A 24,924-nucleotide genomic window follows, 5' to 3' on the forward strand; every position below is an offset into this window, starting at 1 on the left:
CTCAAATAAAATCTTTTAAAAATATATTACTTATTACTTTTATTTATTAGTATTTTTGAATTTTTTTTCTCTATTATATTTTGATAAGATTTGAAATTATTCATAATCTGAGTATGAAAAAATTAACTATGGTAAATAGTTTTAATACCCTTTAAAAAAATCACTTCAGGCAGGCATTCCAGACCCTCCAAATATGTCAGAAGAACTAATCCAATTGAAAGCCAAGGAGCGACACTTTTTGGAGCAATTATTAGATGGGAAAAAATTAGAAAATTACAAAATACCAGTACCAATCAATGCTGAACTCAGAAAATATCAGCAGGTAAAGTTCTATACTTATCTTATAAATAGAGATTATTCCTTTCAATGTACTTTGAAGAGTTTTTAAAATTGACTTAGTAAAAGCTTATGTTTAGTGTTTATACCCATTTGTTTCTCTTTTGCCTATAAAAATAAAGATTTTTGGTCTGTGCATACATGTTTTACAAGAAAAAAATTTTTATGATCTGTTCACATTTCTAATTTTCCTCTTTCTCCCAACCTTTCAGGATGGTGTGAACTGGTTAGCATTTCTTAATAAGTATAAACTTCATGGAATTCTCTGTGATGACATGGGTTTAGGAAAAACTTTACAGTCCATCTGCATTCTAGCAGGAGATCATTGTCATAGGTAATTTAAAATATTATTTGTTAGAAAGAGCTTTCAGATGCTAAGAAATGTAAACAAGCCAGTTAATGCATTGTGTTTTATTGCTGTAAAGGGCCCAAGAATATGCAAGATCAAAATTGGCAGAATGTATGCCACTTCCATCCTTGGTGGTTTGTCCGCCAACATTAACAGGTCACTGGGTGGATGAAGTAGGTAAATTTTGCTCCAAAGAATATCTCAATCCATTACACTATACTGGACCTCCTACTGAAAGAATAAGGTAAGAACTATACAGCAAAAAATGTTTAATCTTTTGCTTTAAGAACTTTAGGATAAAATTTATTAAAAATGAATTCTAGATTTTTTGGTTGTCAGAAACTTTCTTATTTAAGAAAGATGAATATACATTATAAAGATATAACCAGTGAGACTCATGAACGTTTAAGGACTTCAGACTTCAGCCATTTGGGTTTTCTAAGTATTTGACTTAGCAACCAGAGCCATTCTCTGTGCCCTTCTTGAGAACCTTGTGATCATAGCATATCTTTCTCTAAGAGCCCTCTAATCCCCAGAATGCTTTTGCTTTGAAGTGGCTGCTCTGGCTGCCCTGATACCATAGCACTGCTAGAATTCTATTAGCTTTATCCTTTTTCTCTTAAACTAGTACATCCTTTATGTTCTAAATACAAATTTTGAAGAGCAGAATTTCATTGATTTCAGTTCATCTTTTAAAGCATGGAGAGTCTTAGGTTGCTGATTAGTCCATAGATTTGCTCCCCCTCTGTATATGTAATAGCTAACATATGCTGAGCATTTATTAGCCAGGCATTATTCTTAGTAGTTTCACATTTATGTAAAATTGTGTATTATGTATTTGCACAATCACCGTATGAGGTATGGTTATTATTTTTGTTCCCAGTTTGCAGATAAAAGTCTAAGACATGGGGCCTGGGTCCAAGGTCATATAGCTAATTAAATGGTCAGAGTGAGGATTTGAACACAGGCAAGTCAACAGCTTGCACTCTTAAAAGAATTTAGTGTCAGAATTTATTCATTTAAAAGTACAGAAACTCAAACTAGCTTAAGCAAACAAGAAATTCATTAATTCACTAAATTGAGAATTTCAGGGGTGAATTCTTGCTTCAGGCACATCTAGATGGCTCTCATTTGCTCTTCCTCCCCATACATAGCTTGTTTTATTGGTCTCTGCAGTTGGTGGATAAGATGGTCATAGATGGGAGCGCCTGGGTGGCTCAGTAGGTTGAGTGTCCGACTCTTGATCTCAGCTCAGGTCTCGATCTTCAGGTCATGAGTTCAAGCCCTGTGTTGGGCTCCAACATGGAGCCTACTTTAAAAATAAATAAATAAATAAATAAAAGATGACCACAGACAGTCTTAGTGCCACATTCTCTTAGCTTGGCAACTGGAGTAAACAGAGATCTTCCTTCTTTCCTCATGATTATATCAATACTGGAAATGACTGACTGGCCTGTTTGAGTCATGCTACCAAACCAGTCTTTGTGGTCAGGGGATAAAATATTGTGAATGGCTCAGCCTGATTCATTGCTTCATATCTTTGGTGATTATGGGCATTTGTGGCTCCTTCTCACCCCCCAGCACAACATGAAGTTTGGAAGGAATAGTGCCTTTAAGGAAGAGGTGTTAGCAAATTGTCCACCAGTTTGAATCAGGTACCCATCTCTTTTCTAGTCAGACTGAGTTAGGCTAACAAGGCCAAGTCAAAAGAAGAATGGTCTTCAAGTGGCAGGGTCATGGATGTAGAGTAAGCAGAAAGGAAAGTTGGGCTTAGTAGGCACATTGAAAACACCTTGTAAGATGGTAGTGGTAGCATCCCCTTTGAAATTATATTACAGACTTGGCAGGTTCCTTGCTTCGTAATCTTACTTCTTTTTAAATACAGGTTACAGCATCAAGTAAAAAGGCACAATCTGATAGTGGCTTCATATGATGTTGTGAGGAATGACATAGATTTCTTTAGGTAAGAATTAAAATTTTTTTCTTAAGAAAAACTTAGTATCAAATTTGAAAAGAGTTAATATTTTCCTGCCTGAAAGACTCTTCATATAGTTCTTGCCATATACTGAAAGATGCTAAATTTTTTTGCTTATTCTCCCTTAGAAATATTAAATTTAACTACTGTATTCTTGATGAAGGCCATGTCATCAAAAATGGAAAAACAAAATTGTCAAAAGCAGTAAAACAACTGACTGCTAATTATAGGATTATTCTTTCCGGAACACCAATCCAGGTAATTATTAACTGTTCTCTCTCTCTCTCTCTTTATATATTTGCCATGTGGAAAGAAGGCTTGACATTTGGCCGTGAATTAAAGAAGTATTTTTCTTTTCTTTTCTTTTTTTTTTAAGTTTATAGGAATGACAATTTCCAGTAATTGTGTTTTATAATGGTTCATTTGGTATGTAACAGTATCTGAGCAAACCGGGTTTTAAAAAAAAACAATATGAAGGGATACCTGGGTGGCACAGTTGGTTAAGTGTCCGACTCCTGGTTTCAGTTCGGGTCATGGTCTCAGGGTCATGAGATTGAGCTCCTGCTCAGCGTGGAGCCCGCTTGAGACTCTCTCCCCCTCTGCCCCTCCCCACCAAGCTTGTGCTCTCTCTCTCTCTAAAATCTTTTAAAGATTTTATTTATTTATTTGATAGAGCACAAGCAGGGGGAAGGGAAAAGGGGGAAAGGGAGAAGCAGACACCCCACTGAGCAGGGAGCCCGACTGATGTGGGGCGCTATCCCAGGACCCTGAGATCATGACCTGAGCCGAAGGCAGACGCTTAACTGACTGAGCCACCCAGGTGCCCCTAAAATAAATAAATCTTAAAAAAACAAAACAAAACAAAAAGGCAGTATGAAGAGCACTGGGTGATGTATGGAATTGTTGAATCACTATATTGTATACCTGAAACTAATACAATACTGTATGTTAACTATTCTGGAATTAAAATAAAATAAAATAGTAATAAAATGTGATTTTAGGCTATGTAAATAGAAGGCTTGTGTCCAAAGTATGGGAGACTAATCAGACTTTATTCCACACTGGCCATTCTCCTTCTGTGGATGTACACCGCAGTCTGATTTAACATTGAAAAGCTAGAGCTGGTTCAGAGGGGAATCATCATATAGTAGAGGTGTGAATACCTGGGGTTAAGAGGGAATTGGAAGAGATTACAGAAGCTTGTGTTGGAAAAGGAAGGAGGTGGGTAAATTTATAGAAATATTCTGATACATTTGAGAGGTTCTGTTATCTTCTGGAGGAATTGGTTGCAAATGTTCACATCTAGGTTGGATAGCCAGCTCTAATGGGAAGATACTCTTCATCATTCTCCAAAGAGTGGAAGGGTGAACACCAAGTGACCTCTAAGAGTCCTTCTGATGCTAAAAAAAATTGACAGTTCTTTATTTACATCTCTGTTACTTTTCTTTTAAATTTATTTTTGGTGGTGGACTGATTATTATGTTAGGGTTTTGTTCATTAAGTGAACGCTTTTTGTTCACAATATTACTTTCACAACAAGTTTGTGGGTTTTTTTGTTTGCTTACAGGCCCTCTTTTGTTTCTCCCTTCCCCACTTGAACATTTTAGCTCTGAAGTTTATAAGGGTTTCTGCACTGAAGACCCATGGTAGCCCAGAGTTAGGAGGCAGAGCCTAAGTGGGATTAGAAGGGGAAGACAACCCACAATGGTGAACCAGAGCCCCAGCAGGATGAAGAGGGCTTCTGGAAGGGCATAAGGAGGTGGGATGGTACCTTAGGATCCACACATACTGGGAATGCATCTAAAATGAAAAAGTGCTGATTTTTTTTTCTTTCTTCCTTTTTTAAAAATGAAACTTCAACAGTAGAATTGAAAGAACCTGTGCCTGTTCGTCATGACCCTTGAATACTGGATAGACTTGACCTATAATGAAACTCTTCTAGGTTTTCCTTAAGAAATAGTGATGTTGACCAAGTTCTTTAAATCTTGCTATTAATTTTAGTGTCAAAGATAAAAGAATCAGAAACATATTCATCTTCCTGCTCTTCTGTTTATTACTTGATAGATGCCACCGGTAGGATTTAAACACTATGGACCAAGGCTTATTCTGGTGGAAGAGACTTGAGAATTCCACCCAATAGGATAGAATATTTTCTCCAAGGATACTGATGTGAATTTTACAAATTAAAATACGGACTTACACAATATATGTAAAAATGTGGTTGATTACCCCTCATGTATGTCATTATAGTGGGCTTTCATTAATATTCCATTTTTCAAGTGTAAGGAAATAATCCCAGTACAAAAGATAACTGATGTTCCTTTCTTATGTTCAGAACAACGTTTTGGAGCTGTGGTCATTATTTGATTTCCTCATGCCAGGATTTTTGGGGACTGAACGCCAGTTTGCTGCTCGATATGGTAAACCTATATTAGCAAGTAGGGATGCTCGAAGCTCTAGTCGAGAACAAGAAGCAGGTATGAAAAAGATACGATTTTGTACCGTGCAAGTGACTATACCTTATTCCTAACTTTTTTGAGCCATTTTCTCTTACTGTTAACAGGTGTTCTTGCGATGGATGCACTGCACCGCCAGGTCCTGCCTTTTCTTTTGAGAAGAATGAAAGAAGATGTTTTACAGGATCTCCCACCCAAAATTATTCAAGACTACTACTGTACTCTTAGTCCTCTCCAGGTTAGAAATCTGGTGATTGTGGTTGGTGGTGGTATGTTTATTAGGAGAATGCTTTGAATAAGCCATACAGGTATTGAATAAAGGGAATTAGACTTTGGTTTTATCACTCAAATCTAGCTTCTGCTTTCATAGACTTTAGGAATATTCTGTTCCAAACGTGTAGAGATAGGACCTGAATGAATCTGTTTGGACATGTGGATATACATTTGAATATATGCATTTTGAATATGGCATTAAAATAAAAGCCAGTATCAATCATAGTTGCTTTCTTATATGTTGAATTAATCGGAAAAATTGCAAGGTTAAACTGATAAAGAAATGAGCCAAAGTTTATAAGGGCCAAAAATCTGCCTGTAATGTTATATCTTCACAACAGCATTATAAATATTGTCAATCCCCATTTTTGCAAATAAGGAAAGAGAAGCTTAGAAAAGTTAAATAACTTGCTCAAGGTTGTAATAAATATCAGGGCTGAGTTTCAAACCTGGGAAGTGGGACCGCATCCCTTTATAAGTACTGTTACATTACCAGTAAGTTTTTGAAATAAGACTTAGGTTTTGTACAGTTGTGATTTTGTACAGAGACCATTATCAAAGGAATTTTTTTTTCCCCAAAGGAATTTATTGTATGCCTTTCCTTCTGTAGTATTTTGTGAGGGGAAACTGTCCCATTTCTTAGTAAGACATGGCCTATAGTCAGAATTTTCTGTTTTAATTTTAGGTTCTAGGTTAGTATGCATCCATCCATTTCAGTATAATGAGTTGATTTAGTATGATAAAATGAATTAAAGATATACAGACACACCCAGAAACTTAACTTTTTTTCCTCTCCTATCTATGCAACTTGAGTTAGCTTAGCAGGACACTAACCTAGATGCTGAGATCTCTGTGTTCATTTATATTATCTACCTCATCTGTCTGGGCCTCCATCCCTCATTTGTAAAAATTGGATTAGTATTCCTTGAAAGGAATATTTTAGGAGCAATGAGATGAAGACTGTTTGAAGTAAGTATAATAAAGAAAAGGTGCCATATGAAAAAAATCTATGGTAGGGGCACCTGGTTGGCTCATTCAGTAGAGCATGCAACTCTTGATCTTGGGGTTGTGAGTTTGAACCCCACGTTGGGTATAGAGATTACTTAAAAATAAAATATCGTAAAAAAAAAATCCATGGTATGATGGTGGTATAAAACACATTTAAGTAGCCTGAAGGAGAGGAGCTGGGAGGGAAGTGACATTTGGCTTTATTTAGCATTCATGCATTTTTACACTCTGACTTCTGTTTTTTAGCACTCTAGATTTTCTTCCCTTTCATATTGTTTTAGCATGTACAAGGCAGGAACCCAGACCCCAAGGTAATGCTTCAACGTTCATGAGTTCTCCTTTTAGGTCGTAGTAGTATTCTCTTACTTCTTTTTACCTTTTTTTTTTTTTTTAAGTTTTATTTATTTCACAAGTAATCTCTGCACCCTACCTGGGACTCGAACTCACAATCCTGAGATCAAGAGTCACATGCTCAACTAACTGAGCCAGCCAGGCACCCCAGCAGTAGTATTCTTTTAAAACTTGGTCTTTTGGCATGTACTTACAGGGTACCACATAACTTAGAGAAGATTTTCTCATTTCTAAGGGTTCAGGTTCTCTTTTATTGGTAATGTATTTATTTTCCTCAACAGAGTGGAAAAATTGAGTCTAGGACTGTTTGATTAGTTTTTAATATTTTAGCAGCCAAGCTTAATGTGTTATGCTTGTATTCTAAATGTAATTTTAAGGAATTTACCAAGATGCAGTGGATAATTTGTAATCAGGAGTAAAGCATAGGTATCATACTTTCTTTAATGAGGGCTGGTTTAAATCACTGCTCTTACTGGCATTTGCTAGCTATGTTTTGAACAATTGAAAATAAATATACTTACTGCTTTTGTGGGGGTGCAATTTTACAGGTTCAGCTCTATGAGGATTTTGCTAAGTCTCGCGCCAAGTGTGATGTTGATGAAACAGTTTCTTCAGCTGCACTTTCTGAAGAAACTGAAAAACCAAAGCTTAAAGCTACAGGCCATGTATTCCAGGTATAGATTATAGTCTCCTTTTTAATTCTTGAAGAATCATATTCTTCAGTGCAGCAATTTTTACATGGAATACTGAAGTATGGGTTTATTTAAGTTTTTTCAGTATTGTATATACATTCTTGAAAATAAAAAGTACTAATTTATTTTCATATTTATAATTAGTAATTAATAAGTAACTTAAAATTATACAAAATGCAGTATATCTTTGTATATTACATGAAAAGAGTTTTAGAGAATCTTTTGCTTTATGTTAAAAAAATATTGGAATGCCTGCCATAAGGCAGTAATTTTTGTAAGCTCACGGGTTAAAGCACTGGAAAAAACAAACTCCTTCCCTTGTAGCATTCAAAAAGGAGTAAGTAAAACACATACTATGTAAGAGAAAATAAAGCAGAGTATGGGGTTATATAGTATAGGAGTTGTGGTTTTTAGTAGAGGGATCAGGAATGGCCTCACTGAGAAGGTGACATATAAGCAGAGATCTGGAGGATTGAGGCATGCAGATATGTGGGGGGAAGTGATTTCCAGGCAAGGATACCAAAAGTACAGACATGTTGAGACATGTATGCCTCATGTGCTCAAGGGAATAGCAAATGAAAAAGAGAAAGTGTCAACTCAGTCTTTCTGTCCCTTTGAAATATTCCACCATAGAAATCCTCCCCAAACCCCTTTGCCACCAATAAATTAAATACTGTAACATTTTTAAAGACAGAAGAGGGGGAAAGGTAGTTGTGAAGGTTGATACCTCTCCCACAGTTTCTATCATAGTGTCCAGCAGTCTCTTGAGCCTTGTCAGTGGAGCTTTCTAATACAAATCTCAAGACCCAAATCATAAGCCAAGTAAAAGGCAAGAGAAAGAATGTAGCTGAATTAGAGAAAAGAAAGAAGGACTGTATAGGGTTTCTTAAACACAACCACTTGAAATAACCACCTCATTCCACCTTCACCTCTCCCTGACTTGCTGAATTAGAATACTGGGTAGGGGAGAGATTTGCAGATTTATAAGGTCCTCAAGAAATTTTTATATCCACTGAAGTTTGAGAAACCCCTAGGAAATCTTTAGGAAATGTTGCCTTATTCCAGAAGCATCTGTAAGCATTATCAGGCACGTTGAGTGGGAAAGAGGTCTTTCTGTCATGAGAAGCTCATTGTCTAGTGAGGGAGAGAGACGTAAACTGTACAATTTATACAAGCTGTAAATGCTCTCATATACTGCACAAGAAACACAGATGAAGGCATCCCAGATGAGATATTTGAACTGGTTCTTGAAGAATGAGTAGGAGTAGCAAGAAGAGGAAAAAAGGCATTCTATGGATGGAATAGAATAGGAAAAGATACTGAGACACAGACATTTCTGGCATGTATGGACTTGTGTATACTTTTTTCCCCCTTGAAGGCATTACAGTACTTACGTAAACTGTGCAACCATCCAGCATTAGTCTTAACACCCCAACATCCAGAGTTCAAGAGTACTACTGAAAAACTGGCAGTTCAGAATTCTTCTCTTCATGATATTCAACATGCCCCTAAACTCTCAGCTTTGAAACAGGTAAGTAGGTCTCATGAGTGTTAGATGTGTGTTACACATTCTTGATCTGTAACACTGGGCAAATTGGCTTTTCCAAGAGATTACTGAAGTGTTTACCATTTCTTTTATTTTTTAATTTGGTTTGTTCCATTTTTGGTTTAGCTTTTTAAAAAAACTGTGGTAAATATATATAGTATAAGACATGCCATTTTAACCATGTTTAAGTGTACAGTTCTGTGTCATTAATTACATTCACAATGTTGGGCAGCTATCGCCACTATTTATTTCCAAAATTTTGCCATCACCTAAACAGAAACTCTGTACACATTAAGCAATAACAACTTCCTATTCTCCTTTCCTCCAACCCCTGGTACCCTCTAGTCTACTTGATATCTGTATGAATTTGCCTGTTCTAAATATATCATGTAGGTGGAATCACCCAATATTTGCGCTTTTGTGACTGGCTTATTTCACTTGGTTTTCAAGGTTCGTTTGTGTTTGTAGCATCTATTAGTACTTCATTTTTATGGCTGAATAATATTCCATCGTTATTATTATGTATATACCACATTTTGCTTATCGTGTTGATGGACACTTGGGTTGTTTCCACCTTTTGGCTATTGTGAATGATACTGCAAGGAACATGGGCTAATAAGTATCTGTTTAAACAGCCCCTCTTTTCAGTTCTTTTGGATGTAGACCGAGGAGTGGAATTGCTGGATCATATAGAAATTCTATGTTTAACTTTTTCAGGGACTCGGACTTTTCCATGGTGGTTGTATTCCCACCAGCAATATGCCACGGTTCCAATTTCTCCGCATTCTAAGCTAGCACTTCACTTTTTTTTTTTAATTGTAGCCATCCCAGTAGGTATGAAGTCCTTTCTCATTGAAAATGCCTTTTAAGTTCTTGGACCATTTTTAAATTGTGTAGTCTGTCTTTTGGTTGAGTTTTAAGAGTTTTTTTTATATTCTAGATATTAGGCCCTTATCAGGTACATGATTTTGCAAATATTTTCTCCCATTGTGTAGATTATCCTTTCACTTTCTTCAATACTATCTTCCATGGTTTCTGATGAGAAATCCAATATTAACCTCACTGAGGATCCCTTTTACATGACGAATTCACCTTTCTCTTGCTGCTTTCAGGACTGTCTTTGAATGGTTTGATTGTAATATGTGTCAGTGTGGATCTCTGAGTTTTATCGGGAGCTGCCTACTCTGCCAGTTTGCTCATGTTGGTCTCTTGGAATATAGCTTTCAGAAACAGAATTTTTGAAAATTCTAAGATTTCAAAAGGTTAAACTTTTTAAAAGAACCAATTTCAAGCACCAAAATGTTGAGGCTAATACATTTAGTTCTAACTCGTCTTAAAAATTAAGAGCTTACTATAAAATCTGGACTTTAGTAATTGTTTTTGCTTTCTATAGTTATTCTGGCCTAAATTTTTTTTTTTTTTTTTAAGATTTTATTTATTTGACAGACAGCGAGAGAGGGAACACAAGCGGGGGGAGTGGGAGAGGGAGAAGCAGGCTCCCCGCTGAGCAGAGAGCCCGATGCGGGGCTCTGTCCCAAGACCCTGGGATCATGACCTGAGCCAAAGGCAGACGCTTAACGACTGAGCCACCCAGGCACCCCTGGCCTAAATTTCATTGAGAATAACTAATGAAAGATTTTAGATTTCACATGGGTTAATATAAAAAATGTTATATAATGACATATATGACATCCAGGCATGTATCCTTATATTACTAAATGTGAAAGAATGGATTTTTACCATAAAATGGAAGAATGACTATTGCCTTTTGATTGTTTATACATGGAATAGTTTTCTTATTTGACCAAACTAATTTTGTATGTAAAATGTTCACAGTTTTCTTAACATAGCTGATACACATTTTTTTTTAAAGATTTTATTTATTTATTTATTTATTTATTTGATTGAGAAAGAGCATGAGTGGGGAGGAGGGACAGAAGGAGAGGGAGAAGCAGATTGCCTGCTGAGCAGGGAGCCCAACGTGGGACTCGATCCCAGGACCCTGGGATCATGACCTGAGCCGAAGGCAGACGCTCAACTGACTTGAGCCATCCAAGTGCCCAACATAGCTGATACATTAAATAAAGCTATAAGATATACTTAGTCAAGGAATCAGCTAATTAGGTTTCAAAAAAAATGTTGAATTTCATCCACACTTTCATTATAGGCTTTAAATTATTTTTAGTTTATCTTTTTGCACATTATTTTTTCTCCCTGCAGTTATTACTTAAACTGATCTCTCATTTTAGAATGCTTCTTGTCATTCTGAAGTGTCTGGAATTAAGATGCTTAGGAACTCTGCAGCTTAGGCCCAGACTGTTTCTGGCCATACCTATGGAGGGCTTTTCTAGAACCTCTCTTTTCCATTTTCCCAGTTCTTTTCAGCCATTGAGAGCAAAGGTTCTGTCTTAGGGAAGAGAGAACTAGCTTGTTTTCTTGCTTGCTTTCATCTAAAATATGTCTATTCTCTGAATTAGGGGGAGAAGTCTTATTTGCTTTTTAAAAATCTGCCACTAGTATAGAAACATGTTTATCAGCAAGTAATAGTGCCAGAATTATCTAATATTGCCAGAATTTTAAAATTTCAGGATACTGGAATGGTGAACTGAAACTGTAGGTGAAATTTAATGGAAATAAGCAAAGTCAGTTTTAAAAAACTTAGATACAAATTCTGTCAGACTTGGCAAACATTTCATATAGTGTAAAGTTGAGTTTGATTTGATGGCAGGTTCACTATAAACTTGTATGAATTAGTTACTGGTAAATAAAGCTCATATAATCTTGGGCGGGATTAATAATAGTATAATGGCCAAAATGAGGGCATCATAGTTTCACTTTTATACCTGTCACACCAAACTTTGAGTATCATTTATAGTTCTGGGCACTCTTAAGTGGAAGATCAAAAGAATCTGGAAACCATCTTATATGCAGAATAGTTTGAAAAACCTGGGGTAATTTAGCCTATGCTGAAGTTAGGGCAAGATAAAATTAAATTGCTCTCTAGGGAGGCAGTGGCCTCTCAGACACCCATATCAGGTGGCCTTGGTAACCATTTTCTAGAGTCTAGTAATCAGCTTTTCAATGCTGCAAACTAGATTTTGTCAGAATACTTGGAGCTCATCAAGTCTCTCAGGGCAAACTCAGGTTTATAAGAGATTACTGGAAAAACCAGAATGCCAGTTCTGCTGCCAGACAAGAATATTTATGTCAGATGGTATGTCCATACATCCAGTAGTACAGTTACACTGGAAGAAGATACTAGGAAGATTGTATGGTAAGTGTGGACTTGGAGGAGTCTGAGGTGGATGTTCTTAATATGACTGGTTATCTGTAGGTTTGATATTGTTGCCTAAGGGATTAAGATGATTGAATGTGCATGACACACACAGTCTGATAAATTCTGACTCTCTAGAACTCCTCTTTTATATAAAGAAGCCATGTAGAATGTCCCACTGATACCACATTCTTTACACTGGATACCACCCAGTTATACCCTCCTAAAACACCCCAGATTTTTAAAAAGAAAGATAGTAATCTGATTGCAGATTTAGGGGCAAGGGATAGAAATAATTACATTTATCAGATTTCTTTATTCCACCTGGAGGAGTTCCTTGTAGTATACCCTATATGTACTCTACATCAAGGAGGGGCAATCTAATTAAAGTTTACAATTTAAGGGCTACTAAGGTAGAAGAGAAAGAACATTTGTTTTTCCCCCAGCATCAGATTATGACAACACATGTGAAGTGTTACCTACCAGGTAGGCTCATTAAGAGACAGTGCCCGAAGTTTTTATTGGGTGTGATCATGTAGATTCCCTCTGCCTAGTATATATCAAAATTCTAGACTCCCAGAAAGGAAGCCAGTCTCAGCATAATCCTACTGTTTGCACAACAGTTTAAGCACAATAGGCCATCCTTAATCAAGTAGGAAACAATGGAAAGACTCAAAACCCAAGTTTTTCAAGACTTGTTTCAGCCAAGGACAGACCTTTCAAGCTGGACTTTCTAAGAAAAGCATTTCAGGTCTGCTATGTTAACTTTTTGTTCACAATAAGAGTTTTACACTGAATTTGGAGTTTACCTGGGTGGCCTTTCGGTTATCTTGCCCATCTGAGCTTCTGGTTTTCTTTCTTTTTTTTTTTTTTAAAGATTCTATTTATTTATTTGACAGAGACACAGAGAGAGACAGAACACAAGCAGGGGGAGTGGGAGAGGGAGAAGCAGGCTTCCCGCTGAGCAGGGAGCCCGATGCGGGGCTCGATCCCAGGACCCCGGGATCATGACCTGAACCCAAGGCAGACGCTTAACGACTGAGCCACTCAGGTGCCCCTGAGCTTCCAGTTTTTTTAGTGAGTAGAAAGGAGAAAGCCTCCTGCATTGAGGTCTTATATTTTGGGCAGAATTCACTATCTTAAGGTCCTAGGAATGAAGAAGATTAATACTGGGTACTTTAGTTTCCCAAACAGATGTAAACATGATTCTCTTGGATTTTGTTCACTTACTTGTTCACTTATTTGGATGTTTGTTCACTTATTGTATCTGCTGTGTGCCAGGCACTAAACCATAATGTAGCAGGAAATACAAAAGATCTATAGCAGCATGGTTCTTGCTGTTAAAGATATTGGTCGCTAGCTATATAGTAGTAAGCTCAGGAATCCAGGAGATCTCACTAGATGTTTTTGGTTCTCTTTTTTGTAATTTTGATTTCTGCCAGATTTAGCTGCTCCATTATGTTTTCTTCACACTGTTCTTTTTTTTAATTAAGTAGGCTCCACACCCAATGTGGGGCTTGAACTCATGACCTTGAGATCAAGAGTCACAAGCTCTACTGACCGAGCCACCCAAGCGCCCCCACTCAATTTTTTTTAAAAAATATGCCTATTTTTAATTTTTATTCTTTAATTTTTTTTTATTTTTTAAATTAACATATAATGTATTATTTGTTTCGGGGGTACAGGTCTGTGATTCATCAGTGTTACACAATTCACAGCACTCACCATAGCACATACGCTCCCGAATGTCCATCACCCAGCCACCCCATCCCTCCCACCCTCCTTCACTCCAGTAACCCTCAGTTTATTTCCTGAGATTAAGAGTCTCTTATGCTTTGTCTCCCTCTCTGATTTCGTCTTCATTTTTCCCTCCCTTCCCTGTGATCCTCTGTCTTGTTTCTCAAATTCTTCATATCAGTGAGATCATATGATAATTGTCTTTCTCTGATTGACTTATTTCGCTTAGCATAATATACCCTCTAGTTCCATCCACGTCGTTGCAAATAGCAAGATTTGTTTTTTGATGGCTGCATCATATTCCATTGTATATATACCCCACATCTTCTTTATCCATTCATCCACTGATGGACATCTAGGCTCTTTCCATAGCTTGGCTATTGTGGACATTGCTGCTGTAAACACTGGGGTGCAGGTGCCCCTTCGGATCACTACATTTGTATCTTTGGGGTAAATACCCAGTAGTGCAATTGCTGGGTCATAGGGTAGCTCTATTTTCAACTTTTTGAGGAACGTCCATACTGTTTTCCAGAGTGGCTGCACCAGCTTGCATTCCCACCAACAGTGTAGGAGGGTTCCCCTTTCTCCCCATTCTCGCCAGCATCTGTCGTTTCCTGACTTGTTAATTTTAGCCATTCTGACTGGTGTGAGGTGGTATCTCATTGAGGTTTTGATTTGGATTTCCCTGATGCCGAGTGATTTTGAGCACTTTTTCATGTGTCTGTTGGCCATTTGGATCTTCTTTGCAGAAATGTCTGTTCGTATCTTCTGCCCATTTTTTTTTTGCTTTCTTTTTTAAATTTTATTATGTTAATCACCATCATTAGTTCTTGATGTAGTGTTCCATGATTCATTGTTTGCATATAACACCCAGTGCTCCATGCAAAATGTGTCCTGCTTAATACCCATCACCGGGCTAACCCATCCCCCCACCCCCGTCCCCTCTAAAACCCTGTTTATTTCTCAGAGTCCATAGTCTCCCCTGGTTTGTCCTCCCCTCTGATTTCCCCCCCTTCATTTTTCCCTTCCTCCTTTTTTTTTTTAACATATAATGTATTGTTTCAGAGGTACAGGTCTGTGATTCATCAGTCTTACACAATTCACAGCACTCACCATAGCACATACCCTCCCCAGTGTCTATCACCCAGCCACCCCATCCCTCCCTGCCCACTCCAGCAACCCTCAGTTTGTTTCCTGAGATTAAGAATTCCTCGTATCAGTGAGATCATATGATACATGTCTTTCTCTGATTGACTTATTTCGCTTAGCATAATACCCTCTAGTTCCATCCATGTCATTGTAAATGGCAAGATTTTGTTGTGGTTTTTTTTGATGGCTGCATAATATTCCATTATATATGTATACACACACGCGCGCGCACACACACACACACACCACATCTTTATCCATTCATCTGTTGATGGACATCTTGGCTCTTTCCATAGTTTGGCTATTGTGGACATTGCTGCTATAAACATTGGGGTGCACATACCCCTTTGGATCACTACATTTGTATCTTTGGGGTAAATACCCAGTAGTGCAATTACTGGGTCGTACGGTAGCTCTATTTTCAACTTTTTGAGGAACCTCCATACTGTTTTCCAGAGTGGCTGCACCAGCTTGCATTCCCCCAACAGTGTAGAAGGGTTCCCCTTTCTCAGCATCCTCGCCAACATCTGTTGTTTCCTGATTTGTTTTTTGGTTTTTTTTTTTTTAAAGATTTTATTTATTTATTTGACAGAACACAATTAGCCAGAGTGGCAGGCAGGGAGAAGCAGGCTCCCCACTGAGGAAGGAGCCTGATGTGGGGCTCGATCCCAGGACCCTGGGATCATGACCTGAGCTGAAGGCAGCTGCTTAATTGACTGAGCCACCCAGGTGCCCCTCCTCATTTGTTAATTTTAGCCATTCTGACTGGTGTGAGGTGGTATCTCATTGAGGTTTTTATTTGGATTTCCCTGATGCCGAGCGATGTTGAGAACTTTTTCATGTGTCTGTTGCCCATTTGGATATCTTCTTTGGAAAAATGTCTGTTCATGTCTTCTGCCCATTTCTTGATTGGATTCTTTGTTCTTTGGGTGTTGAGTTTGATGAGTTCTTTATAGATTTTGGTTACTAGCCCTTTATCTGATATGTCTTTTGCAAATATCTTCTCTCATTCTGTCGGTTGTCTTTTGGTTTTGTCGACTGTTTGCTTTGCTGTGCAAAAGCTTTTTATCTTGATGAAGTCCCAATAATTCATTTTTGCCCTTGCTTCCCTTGCCTTTGGCAATGTCTCTAGGAAGAAGTTGCTGCAGCTGAAGTCAAAGAGGTTGCTGCCTGTGTTCTCCTCAAGGATTTTGATGGATTCCTGTCTCATATTTATGTCTTTCATTCATTTTGAGTCTATTTTTGTGTGTGGTGTAAGGAGATGGTCCAGTTTTATTGTTCTGCATGTGGCTGTCCAATTTTCTCAACACCATTTGTTGAAGAGATTGTCTTTCTTCCATTGGACATTCTTTCCTGTTTTGTCGAAGATTAGTTGACCATAGAATTGAGGGTCCAATCCTGGGCTTTCTATTCTGTTCCACTGATCTATGTGTCTGTTTTTGTGCCAGTACCATACTGTCTTGATGATGACAGCTTTGTAATAGAGCTTGAAGTCCGGAATTGTGATGCCGCCAGCTTTGCTTTTCTTTTTCAACATTCCTCTGGCTATTCGGGGTCTTTTCTGGTTCCATACAAATTTTAGGATTATTTGTTCCATTTCTTTAAAAAAAGTTGATGGTATTTTGATAGGGATTGCATTAAATATGTAGATTGCTCTAGGTAGCATAGAGATTTTCACAATATTTGTTCTTCCAGTCCATAAGCATGGAACGTTTTTCCATTTCTTTGTGTCTTCCTCAATTTCTTTCATGAGTATTCTGTAGTTTTCTGAGTACAGATCCTTTGCCTCTTTGGTTAGATTTATTCCTAGGTATCTTATGGTTTTGGGTGCGATTGTAAATGGGATCAACTCCTTAATTCTCTTTCTTCTGTATCGTTGTTGGTGTATAGAAATGCAACTGATTTCTGTGCATTGATTTTATATCCTGCCACTTTCCTGAATTCCTGTATGAGTTGTAGTAGTTTTGGGGTGGAGTCTTTTGGGTTTTTCACATAAAGTATCATATCATCTGCAAAGAGTGAGAGTTTGACTTCTTTGCTGATTTGGATGCCCTTCCTTTTCCTTTTCCTTTTCCTTTTCCTTTTCCTTTTCCTTTTCCTTTCCCTTCCCTTCCCTTTCTTTTTCTTTCTTTCTTTCTTTCTTTCTTTTTTGTCTGATTGCTGAGGCTAAGACTTCTAGTACTATGTTGAATAGCAGTGGTGATAGTGGACATCCCTGCCATGTTCCTGACCTTAGGGGAAAAGCTCTCAGTTTTTCCCCATTCAGAATGATATTCGCTGTGGGTTTTTCATAGATGGATTTTATGATATTGAGGTATGTACCTTCTATCCCTACACTGTGAAGAGTTTTAATCAAGAATGGGTGCTGTACTTTGTCAAATGCTTTTTCTGCATCTACCGAGAGTATCATATGGTTCTTGTTCTTTCTTTTATTAATGTATTGTATCACATTGATTGATTTGTGGATGCTGAACCACCCTTGCAGCCCAGGAATAAATCCCACTTGGTCATGGTGAATAATCCTTTTAATGTACTGTTGGATCCTATTGGCTAGTATTTTGGTGAGAATTTTTGCATCCATGTTCATCAGGGATATTGGTCTGTAATTCTCCTTTTTCATGGGGTCTTTGTCTGGTTTGGGGATCAAGGTAATGGTGGCCTCATAAAACAAGTTTGGAAGTTTTCCTTCCATTTCTATTTTTTGGAAGAATTTCAGAAGAATAGGTGTTAATTCTTTAAATGTTTGGTAGAATTCCCCTGGGAAGCCATCTGGCCCTGGGCTCTTGTTTGTTGGGAGATTTTTGATGACTGCTTCAATTTCCTTACTGGTTATGGGTCTGTTCAGGTTTTCTATTTCTTCCTGGTTCAGTTTTGGTAGTTGATACATCTCTAGGAGTGCATCCATTTCTTCCAGATTATCTAATATGCTGGCATAGAGTTGCTCATAATATGTTCTTATAATTGTTTGTATTTCTTTGGTGTTGGTTTTGATCTCTCCTCTTTCATTCATGATTTTGTTGATTTGGGTCATTTCTCTTTTCTTTTTGATAGGTCTGGCCAGGGGTTTATCAATCTAATGAATTCTTTCAAACAACCAGCTCCTAGTTTCGTTGATCTGTTCTGCTGTTCTTTTGATTTCTATTTCATTGATTTCTGCTCTGGTCTTTATTATTTCTCTTCTCCTGCTGAGTTTAGGCCTTATTTGCTCTTCTTTTTCCGGCTCCTTTAAGTGTAGGGGTAGGTTGTGTATTTGAGACCTTTCTTGTTTCTTGAGAGAGGCTTGTATTGCTATATACTTTCTTCTTAGGACCGCCTTTGCTGCATCCCAAAGATTTTGAACAGTTGTGTTTTCATTTTCATTGGTTTCCATGAATTTTTTTAATTCTTCTTTAATTTCCTGGTTGACCCATTCATTCTTTAGTAGGATGCTCTTTAGCCTCCAGGTATTTGAGTTCTTCCCGACTTTCCTCTTGTGATTGAGTTCTAGTTTCAAAGCATTGTGGTCTGAAAATAGGCGGGGAATGATCCCAGTCTTTTGGTACCGGTTGAGACCTGATTTGTGACCCAGGATGTGATCTATTCTAGAGAATGGTCCATGTGCACTAGAGAAGAGTGTGTATTCTGTTGCTTTGGGATGGAATGTTCTGAATATATCTGTGAAGTCCATCTCGTCCAGTGTGTCATTTAAAGCCTTTATTTTCTTGTTGATCTTTTGCTTGGATGATCTGTCCATTTCAGTGAGGGGGGTATTAAAGTCCCATACTATTATTGTATTATTGTTGATGTGTTTCTTTGCTTTTGTTATTAATTGGCTTATATAATTGGCTGCTCCCATATTAGGGGCATAGATACTTAAAATTGTTAGATCTTCTTGTTGGATAGACCCTTTAAGTAGAATGTAGTGTCCTTCCTCATCTCTTATTATAGTCTTTGGTTTAAAATCTAATTTGTCTGATATAAGGATTGCTACCCCAGCTTTCTTTTGATGTCCATTAGCATGATAAATGGTTTCTGCCCCCTCACTTTAAATCTGGAGATGTCTTTGGGTCTAAAATGAGTCTCTTACAGACAGCATTTCTATGGGTCTTGTTTTTTTAATCCAATCTGATACCCTGTGTCTTTTGAGTGGGGCATTTAGCCCATTTACATTCAGGGTGACTATTGAAAGATATGAATTTAGTGCCATTGTACTGCCTGTAAGGTGACTGTTACTGTATATTGTCTCTGTTCCTTTCTTGTCTGTGATTTTTAGGCTCTCTCTTTGCTTAGAGGGACCCCTTTCAGCATTTCTTGTAGGGCTGGTTTGGTATTCGTAAATTCTTTTAGTTTTTGTTTGTCCTGGAAACTTCATTTCTCCTTCTATTTTCAGTGACTGGATATAGTATTCTTGGCTGCATATTTTTCCATTTAGTGCTCTGAATATATAATGCCAATCCTTTCTGGCGTGCCAGGTCTCTGTGGATAGGTCTGCTGCCAGTCTAATGTTTCTACCATTGTAAGTTACAGACCTCTTGTCCTGAGCTGCTTTCAGGATTTTCTCTTTGTCTCTGAGACTTGTGAGTTTTACTATTAGATGTCAGGGTGTTGACCAATTTTTACTGATTTTAAGGGGGGTTCTCTGTGTCTTCTGGATTTCTGGATTTCTCTGTGTCTCCTTCTGGGATCCCAATTATTCTAATGTTGTTTCATCTTATGGTATCACTTATCTCTCGATTCTCCCCTCGTGATCCAGTAGTTGTTTATCTTTCTCAGCTTCTTTATTCTCCATCATTTGGTCTTCTATATCACTAATTTTCTCTTCTGCCTCATTTATCCTAGCAGTTAGAGCCTCCATTTTTTATTGCACCTCATTAATAGCCTTTTTGATTTTGACTTGTTTAGATTTTAGTTCTTTTATTTCTCCAGAAAAGGATTCTCTAGTATCTTCTGTTTTTTTCAAGCCCAGCTAGTATCTTTATAATCATCATTCTGAGCTCTAGTTCCGACATCTTACTAATGTCCCTATTGAGTAGGTCTCTGGCAGTCGGTACTGCCTCTTGTTCTTTTTTTTGAGGTGAGTTTTTCCATTTTGTCATTTTGTCCAGAGAAGAATAGATGAATGAGAGAACAAAATGCTAACAGGGTAACAACAACCCCAGAAAAATATACACTAAATAAATCAGAAGAGACCTGAAACCGGGGGAAAAGAAAGGAAAAGAAAAGAAAGGGAAAAAAAAAAAAAGAATATGATCAGGCTGGTGAATAGAACAGAGCCACACACACTAGATTTTGGGTGTATTTCTGTTAGAAGCGACTGCCTCCCAAAATTTTAAAGAAAGAAAAACTTATATATATACAAAAATAAGGGTAAATACGATGAAGGGATGGAATAGGACTGTAAGATGAAAAAAACGATTTTTAAAAAGGAATTGATAAGAAATTGTTGGAAAAAAAATTTTTTTAAAAAGAATGTGATCAGGCAGGAGACTAGAACAAAGCCGTACACTAGATTTTGGGTATATATAGGTCTGTTAGAAGAAACTATATCTCAAAATTTTAAAGAAAGAAAAAAAAATAAGGTTAAGTACAATGAAGGAATAGAATATGACTAAAAGTGAAAATTAAAAAAAATTTTTTTTTTTTTTAAAGATTTTATTTATTTATTTGACAGAGACACAGCGAGAGAGAGGGAACACAAGCAGGCGGAGTGGGAGAGGGAGAAGCAGGCTTCCTGCTGAGCAGAGAGCCCGATGCGGGGCTCGATCCCAGGACCCTGGGATCATGACCTGAGCAGAAGGCAGACGCTTAACGACTGAGCCACCCAGGCGCCCAAGATTTACCTTTTTTTTTTTTTTTAAGATTTTATTTATTTATTTGACAGAGTGACAGTGAGAGAGGGAGCACAAGCAGGGGGAGTGGGAGAGGGAGAAGCAGGCTTCCCGCCGAGCAGGGAGCCCAATGCGGGGCTCGAACCCAGGACCCTGGGATCATGACCTGAGCCGAAGGCAGATGCTTAACGACTGAGCCACCCAGGCGCCCCGAAAATTAAAAAAATTTTTAAAAAGGAATTGATTGAAAAAGAAAAATTTTTTTAAAAAATAGAAAAAGAAAATTAAAAAATTAACTTCAAAAGACTAAAGAATCGTGGGGGAAAAGCCATGAATTCTCTGTGCTGTATTCCCCTTCGCTGGAGTTTTGCAGTTCTCATTGATCGGTAACCTTGGCTTTGGCTGGCTGTTCTGGCTGATCTTCTGGGGGAGGGGCCTGTTGCAGTGATTCTCAAATGTCTTTACCCGAAGCGGAATTTCTCCACCCTAGCCAGGGGCCAGGCTAAGTGACCTGCTTGGGTTTGCTCTCAGTAGCTTTTGTTCCTGAAAGCTTTCCGTACAGCTTTGGAGGATGAGAGTAAAAATGGTGGCCTCCCAATCTCTGTCCCCAGAGGCGCCGAGAGCTCGGGACCCCACTCCTCAGTGAGCCCTCAGAGAAAAGCAGTCAGTCACTCCTGTCTCCCTGGTCTCCCGTCACCCTCTGTGATCACCTGGCCTGTGACCGAGCATTTCTGTCTCTGGCACACAACCCCGTTTGGAGTCTCCAAACCCAGCAGATTTCCTGCGATGCGCTCCCGTGCCACTCCTCCCCGGGGGAGGAAGGGGGTTCTCCCTGGATCTGCCGCTTGTTGGGTCCCTGCTGGAAGAGCAGTGGCCCGACTGTGCGGTGGATCACGGTTTATGGCAACCCCGAGCTGAGAGCCCACTCCTCAGCTCAGTCTCTGCAGCCGGCTTCCCTGCGCTGATACCTGGGAGCTCTGCTGCACTCAGGCACCCCTGGTCTTTCTGTGACCCCGAGGGTCCTGAGACCCACTGTCCCAGTGAGGGATTCACACCCCTGCTTAGCCACTGGAGCAACATCCCTCAGTGGAGCAGACTTCTAAAAGTTCCGATTTTGTGCTCAGCTGCTCTATTACATGCCAGTAGCTGGCTGATGGAGGCTTCCTCCCCCCATGGTCTGTCTTCCTAAATATTGCCTCGGATGCTATTTTTTTCTTTAATCTCCTGTTCACAGGTGTTCAGAATGGTTTGATAACTATCTAGCTGAATTCCTGGGACCAGACGAAATTTAGGTCTACTCCTCTGCTATCTTGCTCCTCCCGCCGACTGTGTTTTCTTATAACTTTCATGAACCATTTTGCCTGAAGATCTTCATTTTCAGTAAACATTTATTGAGACTCTAGTGAGCCTCAAGTAACTCAGGACAGGGGAGAAGGGCCTATTAGAGAACTTCCTGAAGAGGTGATCAGGAAATTCTAAGCCTGAACACCTCAAAAACTAGTTCAAGAGGCTGCAGGGTAACAGATTACAGCCCAGAGTGCTGATCTGCTTCCCAGGTGACAGATAAGCTTAACCTTTTCTTACCACAAGGAGAAGTATTTGTCACAGTGAGATTGGTTGCCACTTTATTGAACACCTGTGTAACAGTTGATTCTTTTTTCAAGTTGCTGTTGGACTGTGGTTTGGGAAATGGCAGCACTTCAGAGAGTGGCACAGAGTCTGTTGTGGCCCAGCACAGGATACTGATCTTCTGTCAGCTTAAAAGCATGCTTGATATAGTGGAACATGATCTTCTCAAACCTCACTTACCCTCTGTCACTTATCTGAGATTAGATGGCAGCATACCTCCTGGTCAGAGGCATTCCATTGTTTCACGGTAAGTGGCTTCTAAAACTCTTAGAAAGCAAGCTATAGTCAGTTATTACTTACATAGAAGTTTGCCTCATGAAACATTTTCTTTGGCTAAATATCTACACATGTGTTATTATTGTATAATTCAACCCAACTAAACCCATTTTAAAATATAGAACTCCAGAAATACAATTGAATAGTTTTGGTTAAAAAAAAAAAAGGGCATGACATTATTAGGAAGGCACTCTGAAGGGCAGGGAAGAAATTTAAGGCATCAACAAAAGATAGAGACAATGACTTTCCCCCTTACTTTTTTGGGGAGGTTAGGGTAGGAGGAAGCAAACAAGTGGCTTAGCTAAGATCTCTAACATCCCTGTGTCTCTGCTGAGAACAAGTTGGAAGCTGGCCCAGGTAGGAAGCAGAATTGGTGAGTGCAGTGTTTAAGTGTGGTTTGCATTCTCTACTTTAGAAACCTCAGGGGTTGGGTTTTTAAATGCAAATTCCTAGGTTTTGTCCCAGACCTTCTGACTTTAAGAGTGAACATTTTTTACAAGCATCTCTAAGAGATTGTTAGGCACAATAGTATTGGAGACTCACAAGGGGCTTTGGAGATACACAAACCCAGGCTTGACTCCTGACTCTAGACATGTTCTGTTGAGCCCATTTATCAAAAATAATAATATCTATAAGGACAATGATAATATCCTTATAGAGCTATTGTAACAATGTAATGCACATAAAGTACAAAAGCCCATCGTTTTATTCACAGTGAGAATGTAATAAATGGTAGCTTGGTAATGATGTTAGTTTTTCTTTTTCCTAGAAGCTCTTAGATGTCAGAACTTCTATCAGTATCTTCTGGGATTAGCACAATCATAGCAACCACCTCATCCTCTAATTTTCCTGATTGATCTAGCCTTTCCCCCAACTCTTCTGTCTCCACATGTTAAAGGTTCATAGTTGGGTTTTGTCTTCATTAGTGTTTATTTTTTTATTATTATTTTTTAATTTTATTATTTGACACAGAGAGAGACACAGTGAGAGAGGGAACACAAGCAGGGGGAGTGGGAGAGGGAGAAGCAGGCTTCCCGTGGAGCAGGACGCCCGACACAGGGCTCGATCCCAGGACCCCGGGATCATGACCTGAGCCAAAGGCAGATGCTTAACGACTGAGCCGCCCAGGGGCCCCTGTCTTCATTAGTGTGTAATTACATTTTTGGAAGTTAGTCTTAATCTGGCATCCTAAAATATAACCCAGTTGACTTATTGTTGTTTGTGAAATTTCTGAAGTGTTCTAGAATATATTCCTTTTATTACTAAATATGTATGCATATTAAAAGAAGGTTTCATCTCAAGTGGTCACAGAAATGTCCACATCTTTTTTTTTTTTTTAAGTAAGCTCTATGCCCAGTGTGAGGCTTGAACTTACAACCCTGAGATCAAGAGTCACATGCTCTACTGACTTCCCCAGCCAGTTATCCCCATATCATAGATTTTTTTTTAAGATTATTTGAGAGAGTGAGTGAGCCTGCAAATGAGAGGAGGGGCAGAGGGAGAGAGAGAATTTCAAGTAGACTCCTGCTGAGCGTGGAGCCCAACGTGGGGCTTGATCTCATGACCCTGAGATCATGACCTGAGCCAAAACCAAGAGTTGGGCGCTTAACCAACTGAGCCACCCCGGCACCTCCCCCACATCATAGATTTTTAAAGCAGTGTTCTCATTTGTGCTCTTTAATTTTTATTAAACAGTCCAGTTTGTTACAGAAACCTTAGAAATGTACTAATTTTTTTTAATATCTATACTTTTAGGTTTAACAATGATCCATCCATAGATGTTCTTTTACTTACAACTCATGTTGGCGGCCTGGGGCTGAACTTAACAGGCGCTGACACAGTAGTATTTGTGGAACACGACTGGAATCCTATGCGCGATCTACAAGCCATGGACCGGGCCCATCGCATTGGGCAGGTAAAAAGTCATCACTCACAGGTGTTAACTTGTACCCTGGCAAAATACTCACCCAGCAAAGCCAGGAAGCCTTGGCTTAAGTTCCTTCTCTGATGCCAAGTGTTGTGACCTTAGGCAAGTCACCCAGTCTGTGGCACCACTTCCTCATGCA

General features: G+C 38.7%; 1 protein-coding gene across 1 annotated transcript in view; it reads left to right on the forward strand.

Annotated features, from left to right (window-relative positions):
• The window catches only part of BTAF1 (B-TFIID TATA-box binding protein associated factor 1), a 109,462-nt gene that overhangs the window by 80,262 nt on the left and 4,276 nt on the right, over positions 1–24,924 (forward strand). The window contains exons 26-36 of the mRNA XM_021699555.2: positions 170–322; positions 549–670; positions 762–929; positions 2,571–2,648; positions 2,789–2,918; positions 4,996–5,137; positions 5,224–5,354; positions 7,297–7,422; positions 8,819–8,971; positions 22,618–22,829; positions 24,614–24,773. Of these exons, the coding sequence (XP_021555230.1) occupies positions 170–322; positions 549–670; positions 762–929; positions 2,571–2,648; positions 2,789–2,918; positions 4,996–5,137; positions 5,224–5,354; positions 7,297–7,422; positions 8,819–8,971; positions 22,618–22,829; positions 24,614–24,773 (1,575 nt within the window). The remainder of the gene's footprint in view (positions 1–169; positions 323–548; positions 671–761; positions 930–2,570; positions 2,649–2,788; positions 2,919–4,995; positions 5,138–5,223; positions 5,355–7,296; positions 7,423–8,818; positions 8,972–22,617; positions 22,830–24,613; positions 24,774–24,924) is intronic.

This window comes from Neomonachus schauinslandi, chromosome 6 (genome assembly GCF_002201575.2).
Source record: "Neomonachus schauinslandi chromosome 6, ASM220157v2, whole genome shotgun sequence".
In the NCBI taxonomy this organism is placed as follows: domain Eukaryota; kingdom Metazoa; phylum Chordata; class Mammalia; order Carnivora; family Phocidae; genus Neomonachus; species Neomonachus schauinslandi.